Source organism: Alligator sinensis, unplaced genomic scaffold (genome assembly GCF_000455745.1).
Source record: "Alligator sinensis unplaced genomic scaffold, ASM45574v1 scaffold307_1, whole genome shotgun sequence".
Lineage (NCBI taxonomy): Eukaryota > Metazoa > Chordata > Crocodylia > Alligatoridae > Alligator > Alligator sinensis.
In genome coordinates, this window is record NW_005842115.1 from 129,099 (window position 1) to 142,458 (window position 13,360).

Sequence of the window (13,360 nt, forward strand, 5' to 3'; positions counted from 1 at the left end):
CTTTCCCCCTGTGGAAAAATTAAGTAGCCCTGCACACTTATCTCCAGGAAGTAAAATGGAAAATGGGGGCACTTTATAGCCCAGTAACCTAGTGGTTAAGATATTTAGCTTTGCAAAAGTAGACTCAGGTTCTAGGCCTCTCGCCCAGATGAGTTTTGAAGCCATACCTCCAGCTTCTCAGCAGTTAGGATTGGCATAGGGAACACAGGGTGCATCTATACATCCCTGCACGACGATGTGTAGACACACCCACAGTCTACTACTTACACCTGGTCTATACATAAACCTTCAAACCCCTCTGGTGTACTCCTACGCTGCTAAAAATAATAACAGCTTAACTCACAGGTTTCAATTTAAGGAAACAACTGGAAGGAATGGTAGGCATTTATGCAAGGGGCTCAAATGCTATGTGCTGCATCACAGATGGCAGGATGTTGTATATACCAGTAGGACTTGATTAAAGATCAGATTAGAAAAAAGAAATCAAGAATATGCCAAAAGGCACTTTTTACTTAACCCTCACTCTATTAATTCCTCTGTAAGGGTCACATGGCACAACTCCCCATACTCTATATTTTGAAGGGCTTCTAAGGAAACAAGGGACTAGTTATTTTGATTTTTGCTAAACTACTGTGATTCTGGGCACAATGTTAAGAATTCATAAGCAGAACATGGTAAGTCTGATAATTCTGTAAGTACAGTGGCCTGTATTATGAAAGGAATCAGATTAGACATTCGTAATGGTCCCTTCTGCTTAAAATCTGACTCCAGGGACTAGATTTTTGTGATACCTTGACATAGCTCTATATTTATAATAGCATTGTCTGAACCTGGCTATTGCTAACCAGTCTTGAAGAGTGACTAATAGCTTGTATGCAAAAAAAAGTCAGAATCCTAAGTATGGGTCCAGTAGCTTTCAAAGCCTCTTAAAGGGGAAGTGCTGAGTTCTGGAGAAGGGAATTTTTCCACCATTAAACCACCCTGTGTGGCATCCGTAGTCATTTTTATAGACTTGACTGGAGTTGTCTAGCAAGAAAGGGGGTAATAAAATGGGCAAAGCAATAGACAGCTATGTGGGATATAAATAATCCTTTGTCTTCACTGTCATATTTCTTGGAGTTAACATTACTGAGATCGCATTTGCATTCCTTTCCCCTTCTTTTATTTTCTCTCAAATTCAGTTATTGTAAGGTTTGGTACAGTTAACTAATACTGGTCTAGTATATTTTTATTGCCACGTTGATTTGTTTTGTGTTTCCTTGCAGGATGATGCCAATGGTCATTCAGTTTTCTATTCTGATTATGCTGCACTCTGCCCTTGTGCTTATCACCACTGCAGAGGATTATAAATGTTTACCCCTCGTGCTCCGGAAAATTTGCTGCTGGATTAATGAGACCTACTTGGCCAGGAATGTTGTCATTTTTGCATCCATTATGATTAATTTTCTAGGAGCCATCATAAATATTGTAAGTATCAGAGGCAATGAGGGAATTTTATATATTTGTACCGGAAAAAGATAATTTATGAATTATTGAGCTTGAATTCTTCCTGTTAACTAATGCATTTTTGAGCCAGCTGATTTAAAATAAGAGACAGTGCTTTAGAGCATCATAAAGTTTGATATGTTATTTCAAATATGATTTTCTAAAGTGGTTAATTTATCTTTTTTTAAATCCTTTCTGATAGTCTCTGCTCAATATGCCCTTGCTCTGTGGTCTTCTAATGTAACGGTGTGGTTTCTTGAGATTTATTATCCAGATAAATGTTCACAGATAAAAGGTACATATGTTTCTCTCTCTGATATTACCAGAAAGGCACATATTTATAGCACCTTTTAGACCTACATACACAATGCTGGGTTCTGAGTTATAACTCAGGAGAAAGACCCTGGAATCATGTAGACAGTGTTTTTAAAAACATCCACTTATTATGCAGTGGCGATCAAAAAAGCTAATAAAATGTTTGGCATCATTAGGAAGGGAACTGAAAACAAAATGGAAAATATCATCACACCACTATACAAATCCATTGCGCATCCACATGTTGAATATTCTGTGCAGTTCTGGTCTCTGCATCTCAAAAAGGAGGTAGTAGACTTGGGAAAGATACAAAGAAGGATAGCTAAAATGATCAAGAGATATGGAGCAGCTGGCAAACCAGGAGAGATTAGAAAGCCTAGGACCGTTCCACCTGCAGGGAGAGGTTGAATAGAGGTCTATAAAGTCATAAGGGGCACGAACAAAATGAATAGGGAACTAGGGGGTGCCCACTGAACTTAGCAGGAGACAGGTTTAAAGCTAACAAGAGAAAGTAATTTTTATGCAGTGCAAAGTTAACTTGTGGAACTCAATACCAAAAGAGGTTGTAGAGGCGGCTAGCATAGCCAGGCTCTAAATGGGACTAGACAAATTCATTGGCAATAGATCCATTCAATGCTATTAAACAGAACAGTCAAGGGTGCATCCTATAGCATATCTAAACCAGTGATGGTGGATGCCAGGGAGAGTATTGCAGAAGATGAATTACACCAAACATGCCCTGTACATATACTCTCCCTCTAAAGCATCCACTTCTGCCACTGTTAAAGACAGGCTACTGGGCTAGCTGGACCACTGGTCTGATCCATTATGGCACTTCTTAAGTTTTATAGTCTAAGGGCTTGAAGGCACTTTCCAAAAAAACAAAAAAAATCCCAACCCCCCGCCCCCCCAAAACCCCAATAATGATAAATGCCCCACCATTCAATACTTTTCCCAATCTAGTATTTTCCACCAGCCCTTCAGATAAGGAAATATTATCAAATGGAAGGAAAAAGAACAAAACAAAACAAAAAAAGTCTTGTGCATTGAAGTCCAACCTAGAGGCTAATCAAGCGTTTGCATAACGAGGTTTCTGCTAATACAGGGGTGGGCAAAATGCGGCTCGTGGGCCAATGCGGCCCACCAGGCCAATCTATCTGGCCTGCGGGGCACCTACAAAATTTAGAAAATTAATATTTATCTTGCCCTGGCTGCCTGTCATACTGAGCTTTGACAAGCCATCGAGGGCTGCAAGGGGCCCTCTGCCTGACATAATTGCCCACCCTTGTGCTAATAGGTGTTTAATTGCATTGAGCTTGCTGTTGTCATCATACTGTGACTGAGCTTGGGTTATCAGCATGCTTTTAGTTTTCCTCTGATAGAAAAATGAATTTGTTCCATTTCAGTGTGGTACCCTGCTTCTAGTAGTAGGAAGGTCAGTGGCAGAAAAAAACGTAACCACTGATTATTACTATTAGCAAAAATAACAAAATGCACATTGATTTCAACGGGGCTAAGATTTCATCCACAATGTTTCGAGTCCTATCATGAACATGGCACTATTTTAATCACCATACTGATCACATATGACTAGTATTTCAACTTCCAGAAATGTTTACATATTGGTTCATATGGTCATCAGAAGGCCAAGCAGGTCTAATGGTTCTTCAAACTGGTTCAGCCACCCTTAGCTGAGCATAAGGATACAACCTCTGAGTTTAAAGGGTGTTTAACATGATATCTAAAACAGTTTTAAAGACTCTGTATTGCAGCTAGAGGCATTCTAAGCAGAGTTCATATGCAAAGGTCATTAACTCTCAATTGTCACTGAGAATCATACAAATAACCTAGAGAATAGTACTATATTGCTGAGACAAGACAGTTATTAAAAGAACAAATAAGCAATTGCAAATTCAACCCTAATTAGAATGTAATTAGAAAAAACTGCACCTCATTAAACAAACTAACTGTTTGATGGAACAGCAGAGAATCAAATCTATAAGTATTGAGTCTGGTGAAATGACTTGTCATAAATATCCAGATTGGATTAATATACGGGACAAGAAACTCCTCACTTAATTTTCAAGATCTGAGATCATTAGAGAATGTTTTCATTCTATATTCAGATGATAGGAAAGTAGGGCTGGAAGGGCCTGCACAAGGTCATCTAACCCAGCCCCCCAGTCAAGGCAGGACCATCCCTGATTAAACCATCCCAGCGAAGTGTCCGCTTCTGAAACCTTTCAAGGATGGAGATTCCACAATTTTTCTAAATAGCCCATTCCAATGCTTGACCACCCTCATAGACAGAAAGTCCTTCCTAATCTCCAGCGTGAAATTCCTCTGCTAAAATTCCCCTTCATTTTGTTTAGACTTAAGTTAATAAATATATGTCTATTAACCCCATTTCTAAGAATATTTTCAAGGGTATCAGATAAATCTATCCTGATATTATGAAATATGCACCTGTAGAACACCTTCATTTACTTTCATCCTGAATGTCACACCTAAAATCATAGAGTCAGATTTGGCCTTCAAATTCACAAACCAAATTCCTAATGAAGCTATGGGAAATGAGCCCATATTTAGAGGAACTGCACTCTCAATCTTAGTGTATATGCCCTCAAAACACATGCATGACTTTTATATGGGAAGAAAAAAAAAACATATCTGCAAGTGAACTTGGTCTTCTAGTATGTGTTTGCTCTTAACCTACCAATGGAAAAGTATATGCAGATTTTCTGGCCATCTTTTCCCCCATTCAATCCTTGGCTTTCCTATTAGGACTTTTAGAAAGGTTACTAGTTGGATAAAAAAGAATTCCATACCTCAGGCCCATCAAGCTGGTTAGTTATTGGACACCAGGTTACTGCAATGGCCCTAATTTTGTTTTCCCTTTTTTTCCCCCCACCTGCAGCTATGGTGTGATTCTGACAAGCCAGTACCCTTTAAGAACCAGACGTTCAATTCCTCTGCATCTTTTACAGACATCTGCTCCTATCCCGAGGTATTTCATAACTTGCTTGTAAATGTTTTAAAATCTTGGGGTACCTGTACACGAGTACACATCGTAGCAGACTTGATTAGTCGAGTCTGCTGGAGTATGGCAATTACTGCACTCCACCAGCCTCCTGCGTCTCATGTATCAGCATCCCCCAGCTTAAAAATGACAGTGGGGGCACTTGAACTAAAGCACATTCAACGAACTGTAGTTCAAGCATCCCCGTCACCATTTTTAAGCATGGGGACACTGATACACGAGAGGCTGTGGTACTTCAATTATAGTGCTCTCAGAGCTGCTTTGCACTGCCTTCCACCCCCAGGGCACATGTAAAAGTGCCCTTAGTTCCAGATCCACAAAGGTCTTCCCTTACTTACCTCTAGTTCAAAGGAATTGGAGTTAGGTGCCCAAATACATCGTAGATCTGGGTCTTTCTGTTCACTGAAATTCTGGCAATGGTAAGTTAGAAAGAAAACAAACATGCCGACCTTAGAGTATTATAACCACTTTTTACCCTCTCCAGTTGGTACCGTGACTTCTGAGAGCTCCTCCTTCTAGATTATCCTAACAATTAGCTGCATATGCAGATAGCCTTTATTAGACGGGGTGGTTGTGACACAATTAGGTTTTGAAGTCCTTAGTTGTAGTGAAAGCCAACAAAGTGTTCTTCCTCCACAGGAATCAGGGCAACTGCAAGACCAGTCTGCCCACAAAAATCTTCATTTAACTAATACTTAGTCACATTTTATGTCCTACCAAAATCAAATAAAAGGAAAGGGCTATTTAAATGCCTGGCTAGACGGAAATCTTTGGCAGTGCAGTGTGAATTGCTTTTATTGGCTGTGGAGTCCTGTTTGAGCGGACATCTGTCAATTATGCCGTTTGATTTGTAATTGTGGTTTTTCTTAATTATAAACGCACCTAGAAATTCTTGATGAGTGCCCATTTTAATACAATATAATATCAAATGGAAATTGGTTGCAGCCAAATTCCTCCACGCCAAAAAAAGAAGTGCAGCAAATCCACCACTGCGGTTTTCTTCCCATCTGCACCTTTGAAGCAGATGGACTCTGTCCTTCCATCGGGAGTAAACAAATCAGCGGTACTAAATGGGTTGGTCATCTGTAGATAAAAACAAAGGTACTCGGCAATGTCATGATGTTGCCACTGATATGCAGCTAATTTCTAGACAAGCATAAATTACCGGACAACAGAAGGTGAAAAAGATGGCAAAAGAAAAAGTACGCTAAAAAATTCTGCAACCGCTGCATATTGTTACTAATGATCTATTATGATTGTTTCTTTACGCCGTGGTATTTGTGGCAGATGTTGGCATTACTGTTTCAAGCGTAAGCAGCTTGAGGCCAGGAGAATGTTTTCCTCTGTCCATCACCAGCACACAGATGATTCTTGACAAATGACTAATCATTAGGAAAAAATGAGAAGTTGATGATTTTAGAAAATGAGACATGAATAAGGCTTCCGGTATCAAATGATAAGGGATCAATAAAATAGAGCTGCATGTTATCAAACCCTAAAGGGTTTGATTCTCACTCAGACAATGTAGATGCAACAGGTTGCTGGCTATTTGATCCTAAGGCCACAGACCAGGATGCAAATCCACATTGCACAGGGGCAGACTTGATTTTCGTCTTGAGGAATCATTTGCCAGTGGACAACTAAGTGCACTACATTTTTCCTTCCCTATCCTACCTAGATGGAGCACAGAACACCCCCACCTAATTAGGCCAAGGGTCTGGAGTAGCTGGCCAAAGAAGTAGCAGAGAACTGCGATTACATTTTTGTCATCATCTGGTGGTTGATCATCTCTGGCTGCTTTCATGGCATTTTGATGGCTTAAACTAGTCCCATGGACTGGACAGTGTGATCCAGTGTGCTTTATTTGTCTAGGGGTATTAAAAATTTCTGATGGTAATTAAGGGAATCATAATTATGTTTGTAAATAGGGTGACCGTACATCCCATTTTGGCCAGGACAGGCCTGGATTTTGTAGGCTGTCCCAGCATCCCAACTGGCTAGTGAAAATTCAAACAAAAGTGCTAGATTGGCACCCCCCCACCCACACTGCCCAGCCCACCTCCTCCCAAGCAGTGGGGCATTGCTGCTCTTGCCTGGGATGGAGATCAGCTGGGGTGTTGCGGGGCAGGGCTGGGCAGGGCCGGGGGACAGCGCTGCTGTGAGTGTGGGCTGCTCACTCATGTGCTCACCTATTTGCAGCCCAGCTGAGTTGGGACCCGAGAGCAGCCGCTATGGCAGGACTTCCCCAGGTAGGGGGGTGGACTGTGGGGCAGGGTGGTTCAGACCCCTGCCCTAAGGAGAGCAGGGGTTCCTCCCCCACTCCTGCCCACCTGGCTTCCCTGGCCTCGCTCATCCCATTTCCCTCCCGACAGATGTTACAGTAGAGGTGCAATAAGTTCTGATTCAGGATCCTAACAATCATGCTTCCTGTCATGCCAGATATACATAGCAGGAGGCATGATTATAAAATCCTGCATCAGGTGCCATTGCACCACATTGCCAGTCCAGGGGTAGCTTGATCCTGGATTCACCATAGACTGGCAAATAACAGGCTTGGCTCCCACCACTGGAGCCCCAATCAGATGAGGGTCTCCCAGCCTCTGGAGCATAAGGAGTCTTGACAGGCTCCCATGTGCTCCAGAAACTGGGCCACGTTCAATTAAAGATGTGATAAGAAACTCACCACAACACTGTTACACAAAATATATGTCATAACTTTGTGGCTCATTCCTCATTTTATCATGCCATTAATTGATTGAATATGTGGCAAGGTCACTACTTAAGACATGATTAATGAGCTAATCACATCTTAAATGTAACATCTCTCAGGGGCCTAAACCTAGTCCTTTTCCTTCTTGGCCTCAGTTTCTTCTTTACAGGAGAGCAAGCATTTAATAAGAAGGGAAGCCTCCGCTTCTCATTGGGCATGTCTACATGTGCAGTTAATGCAGCTAAATCAACTGCAGTGCAGTTTGCACAGGAATTTATTATTGCTCACAGGTGCTGCATTTGCACATGTGCCAGGGACTGCAGTACCTTGAGCCGGGGTGGAGCAGCCCGGACTGGCAGAGCTTCCCAAGGGTCAGCCTGCCAGCCCAGGGCTGCTCCAACCTAGCTCAATGTGCTGTGGAGGGGCTGGCTGGTGCACAAGGGTGCTACAGTGTTGGGGCTAGCCAGCAGGCAGCCCCAACACTGAAGCACCCTCATGCCCCATCAGCAGCTACACATGCATTGCAGTGGAGTAAATAACTCCACCATAGGATAGTACTTGTGTTTAGCAGTACTATCCTATGGTGGAGTTAATTCATTGACTCTGTCCCAACACCGCACATGTAAACAGTGACACTTTACTGCAGAGTTAATTAGTTAACTACGCAGTAAAAGTCTCATGTAGATATGCCCATTAAGTGCAATGTCTTTAATCAAGGGGGACTGCCCTCCACAAGTGGACAATAAGTGGCAAATACATTTTTGAGGCTTCAGGAGACCCAGGCAGACTACACCCATAGTTATTAAAACTGGGCTCACTGGGCAGCTAAGTGGTGTTAGAAATGTTTTTCTTGTTTGTTTAAATAAGACATTAAGCGTGCACTGGTAGGCAGGTCCCGCTGTCAATTCCATGGCCAAAGATCTGCAGAAACCTATTTACGGACCTAGATACTACTTGTGAAAAAATAGCACCACCTTAAATGCTTAGGCCTATATTATTAGAAGTATACTTCGTGTGTGGGTGCTAGTTTTTAGGTCCCAAGTAGGAAGCATAGAACTGGGTTTTGTAAAGTTAAGAGCACAATTAGTGGGCACTTTGGAAATTCTGATTACAGTAAAGTTTCACTGACTACTGAAGCTGACCATTAATGCCCATCTTTCAGTATTTTGTCTTCACTGGTGTCCTGGCAATGGTGACCTGTGCAGTGTTCCTTCGTCTCAACTCTGTCCTGAAGCTGGCAGTTCTTCTCATCATGATTGCAATCTACGCTCTGCTGACTGAGACCATTTATGCCTCCCTCTTCCTGCGATATGACAACTTTAATCACAATGGAGAGTAAGTACGAACAATTACAATTGGAAAAACATGTCTACTTTCTAGTTATTTTTATGGGCTAGGTTTTTCCACCATTTCTCCTATTGAGCAGTACTGTGCCCCAAAATGGGCTTTTTGTGGAGGAAGATAGAACACAAAGCTGTTGGCATTTCTGTGATGGCTCTTTCTCAATCCCTCCTGCTGGCACGAGTTCACTTTACATTAATAATTAAATATTAATTTAGTCAGGAGGGGGTGTCACAGCAATGGTTCATGGCAGGGTGAGTCTCTTTCTCCACTTTTGACCAGAAAGTCTATTGTGAAGATGAGAAACTGTTCCCAGGAATGTTTTGTGTATATACTAGTCTAGTCCTGCCCAAAGCTTATATCTTAATGAGAGCTGCTATTTCCCACAAAAAATGGGTCAACTAAAATTCTTGACTAATCCAGTTGATGGTTCTGAGATGGGTGTTGGAGACTGTGTGTGGAAACAGAGAGAGAGGTAGCAGCTGAGATGGGAGGAAGGCTAATGGGGAGATTTGAGTAGACAGTAAGCATGGAGGTAGAGAACAAAGAGGAATTGTTCTCCTTCCAGTGCTGCTTGGAAAGGAGAGAAAGTGGGAGAAGGCAGAGGGCCTAAGAGTGTAATACTAGATGAGGAGAAGGCAGTGCTGCAGACGCAACATGAAGAGAAGTGTTCCAGCTCTCCAAGAACCAGGAGCTGGTAGGAGAACAATATGAAGAGACAGTGGGCAGTAGCCTGTTCTACTGCACATTAAAATGTCACATCAAAAACAGTGCTAATATGGTAGTGTACAGTAGAATTGGTCAACTGTACATTAAGTGTCACTTTAAAGGTGTTCACTTTCACTACTGCGCATTAGGGTAGCTGAACGCTCCTTGATGTAGTACGTCATATTAGAGGCATTACACTTAATCTTCAGTAGCAAAGTACATTAATGAACATGTAGACATGCCCAGTGAATGACTGGGTTTTTATTTCTAGATATGGAACTAATAGCCCAGAGATAGCAAAAGAAGATAGGCGTGGGATGGTGTGAGGTTAGGTGTAATGGGAATGATGACATGAACAGAGAAAGTGACAGAGCTTGGTATGGTAGATGAAGGAAGTGGAGGGCCCAAAGTGGGAGAGAGCTATGAATGTGGTACCTAGATCTGTGATAGTGGGTGATATGGGGAAATCATGTTGGAGAGGATAAGAGGAGAAGTACAGCTGATGGGAGCTGTAGTGGGGTGAAAGTCACCAGAAAGACAGCGATGATATGGGGAAGGGAAGGAGAAAGAAATGTTGATATAGAAGATCACGTGTTAAGAGCAGGGGGTACATGGGATATGGATGACATTACAAAAAGCTTTGTAGAAAAAAGCACATCTGTATTAAACTGAATTTAACAAAATAATAATTTCTCTCCAGAAATCAAAAGGTTTGGAAAAAAAATTAAGAAAATGAAACCTGGGCCCCTCTAGAGTTGACTAAGAATAAATTCTCATTCTTGGTAGACAATCCTCTACCATTCAGTGATGCTCAGGGAGTGGCTATTTATATGTGAATTCAGTGCACTCGTAATGAAAAAGTTATGCTTCTTTTGGGAAGCAGGAGCCCTGGAACAATCAAACAATTTTTTCCAGTAAGATACCCAGCACTCTCTTCTATCCCCAAGAGAGCCACAGATATTGACTGAAATTCTGGTCCTTAGACAGTTGTTGGGAGTTTAGCTATTTACTCAATGGGGCCAGGATTTTACCTACTAGCACTGAAGCTGCAACCATGATTACACCTTAGAAGCTGTGGTATGTAATATTTAATTTAGAGATAATGGAATGTAGTGATTTGAAGTAATCACTGTGCCAGGTCACAAAGGGATAAAGGAAAAGGCATCCAAAAACCTGAAGATCCACCAGTTTGGAGCCCTTATAGAGCATGGAGATAGAAGCATTAAAACTACTACACCAACTGCAAAGTACCTTGAGAGCATCCCCCACCCCACTCCCCCCTGCCATAAGGGCCAAACTAAGCTACTTGACCTTGAATCAGTGGAAAAAATTCAGCCACCCATATGTCTGAGCATATGTGTGTTCTGCAAGCCATGCCTATGGCCAAAGTTGCACAGAATACTAATCAAACACAATGTTGCTCATTAGAGATTGGAAGTAGAAAGAATTCACACATCAGAACAGCTACATCTTTATTTTTCCATTTAGGAGATCCATAATAAGCCTGCCCTGCATCCACATCTAATGTTTCTAGTTAATGAGATGCTTCCTGCAGCAATGAGGTACTGCCTTGTCTAGATATGAAATGGTTCAGGATGCACTTTGTTTCAAAAGCTATTTATATCCATAATGTTTAATGATATGACATATAGAGCATGCCTAGCAGAGGGCAGAAGATAATGACACAAGGCATAAAGGAAATTTAACTGTCACTAAGTAAATTAACCATGAGCAGCAAGGAGCTCCGACAAAATAGGATCACGTTTAAATGTTTTGCTATTAGAACATGATAGAAAATGTTTTTTCCCACCCTGTGAAGCTTCTCAAGAAATAAAAAAGTCTCTCATTCCACATTGGGATGAAACCAAGACCTGTTAACAATTTCCATGAAAAAAAAGTGAGGGCAAATAGAAGCCCACCTCATAATAACTAATGAACAATCATGAGGGCGTTCTGTTGGGATTCTGGAAATCCACATTCAAATCCATGTTCTGCTTAATTTATCCCGTGGACTTGAACTTCAGTCTCTCACATCCATGTTATTGATGATGCTGGAGTTGGTCTCTAATTGGATGGGGGCAATCTGAGATTCAGGTCCCTGGTATGAATCAGTCAAAGCAATCTTGCCCCTAGGCCTTGGAGGCTGTTGCCATAGCTATTGTGCAGTTAGGTAATGTAGGTTGTCTCTCTCCCAAAAAGCCTTTGTTTCATCCTGATGTGGAACAGGAAAGTTTTTGAACTCCTGAAATTTTCCACCAGGCAGGAAAATTGTTTCCCACCCACTTCTCACTTGAACCAGTATGTTGATGATCCTTATGTCCTCACTTTCCTGTTTGGCCTATAGCCATTGTTCAGCTCTACCGCTCCCCAAAAGGTTTGCTTCTCTGCTATCCCCTGGTGGATGTCTGTCTATCAGCTCAAGCTCTACTTGGCTAAACTAGAATTCCTAAACTTTCTCCCAAGATCTCCCCCACCTTCTTCTTTGAACACTATGGACAACATTACCGTCCTGCTTGGCCATCTGGAAGCTGTCTGTCATCTTGGATTCAGTCCTCTCTTCGGGTCCTCTCATTTAGGATATCCCTAAATGTTGCCAGTTCTTTCTACATAATGTTTCTAAGATATAACCAGCTGCAACTCTTGTCCAAGCTCTCATCATACATCTGGGTTACTGCAACAGCTCTCTCTCTCAGTCCTGACTAATGTCATCCTGCCCTGTTCGTAGCGTCCAGCATGGTTCTGCAAAGATCATTTTTCCCGCTTGTCATTCTGACCATGTTACTACTTTTTACTTATCCCTTCACTATTTCCTCTTCCTCTATCAGATCAAATATAAATTACCTGTCTTTGCTTCCCAACCATGCCTTCTGTCATCTCTCAGTCACTATCAGAAAGTTGCCTCTGGTCAGCTCAGGAGAACAGCTTTCATCATCTGCATTTTAGATTTTCCAACAAGCACCTTTATCCTTTCTACAGCACTGCTCATGCTTGGGAGGAAGTCCCATAAGCACCTTTGAAGCTACCTCATTATCCTCCTTCAAAGCTCTCATTAAAATTCTTCTTGCCAACGGTTACGGAGAACTTGACAAGTTGGGCAGCTGCTGTGTCGAGAGCAGTGCCTTGTGCTGACCAACGCTCTCATGCTTCCTTTATGTTCCCCCATCTGCCTCTGACTGCCGGCTGTGTCCTGTCTTATACGTAGATTGTCAGGTCTTTGGAGCAAGAGCCATCCTTGTGTTCTGTGTTTTTACATTACCAACCACAATGGGGTTCTTGAATAAAGCTTCTAGGTACCACATTAATAATACTAATAGTCAGCTTGTATTACCATCAGTAATAATGAGAAGTTTGGAGCATCTATTATTTTTTTAATATGTCTTCGTTGTCTTTGTTCATATGTAGCCTAGTGAAGAGGAATATTCAAATACTATTACTAATGTAGCTCAGCTGATGTATACAAAAAAAAAAAAAAGGCTTAGTTTTAGGACTTAAAACCGAGGACCTCCAGTAAAAACTAGTTTTCCTTGCAATCTTGAGGTGATCTTCACCATGAATGATAGTGATAAGATAGTAATGGATGCACAACAGCAGTCATTAAGAGGGCACATTTGAGGAGATATGTATGAATAAGAAAAATGAAATTTATTTAAAGCACTGCAAAAAATCCATAATTTTACCAGAAGGAATTATTACCAAAAAGGATGGATTTTCATTCATTTAGTGGAAGCATTGAAGTTTCCCGATACAGTGATCTTTTATGA

General features: G+C 41.6%; 1 protein-coding gene across 1 annotated transcript in view; it reads left to right on the forward strand.

Moving 5' to 3' along the window:
• Nucleotides 1–13,360, forward strand: part of ADCY8 (adenylate cyclase 8) — a 155,713-nt gene that overhangs the window by 115,340 nt on the left and 27,013 nt on the right. The window contains exons 10-12 of the mRNA XM_025205410.1: nt 1,266–1,467; nt 4,718–4,807; nt 8,713–8,885. Of these exons, the coding sequence (XP_025061195.1) occupies nt 1,266–1,467; nt 4,718–4,807; nt 8,713–8,885 (465 nt within the window). The remainder of the gene's footprint in view (nt 1–1,265; nt 1,468–4,717; nt 4,808–8,712; nt 8,886–13,360) is intronic.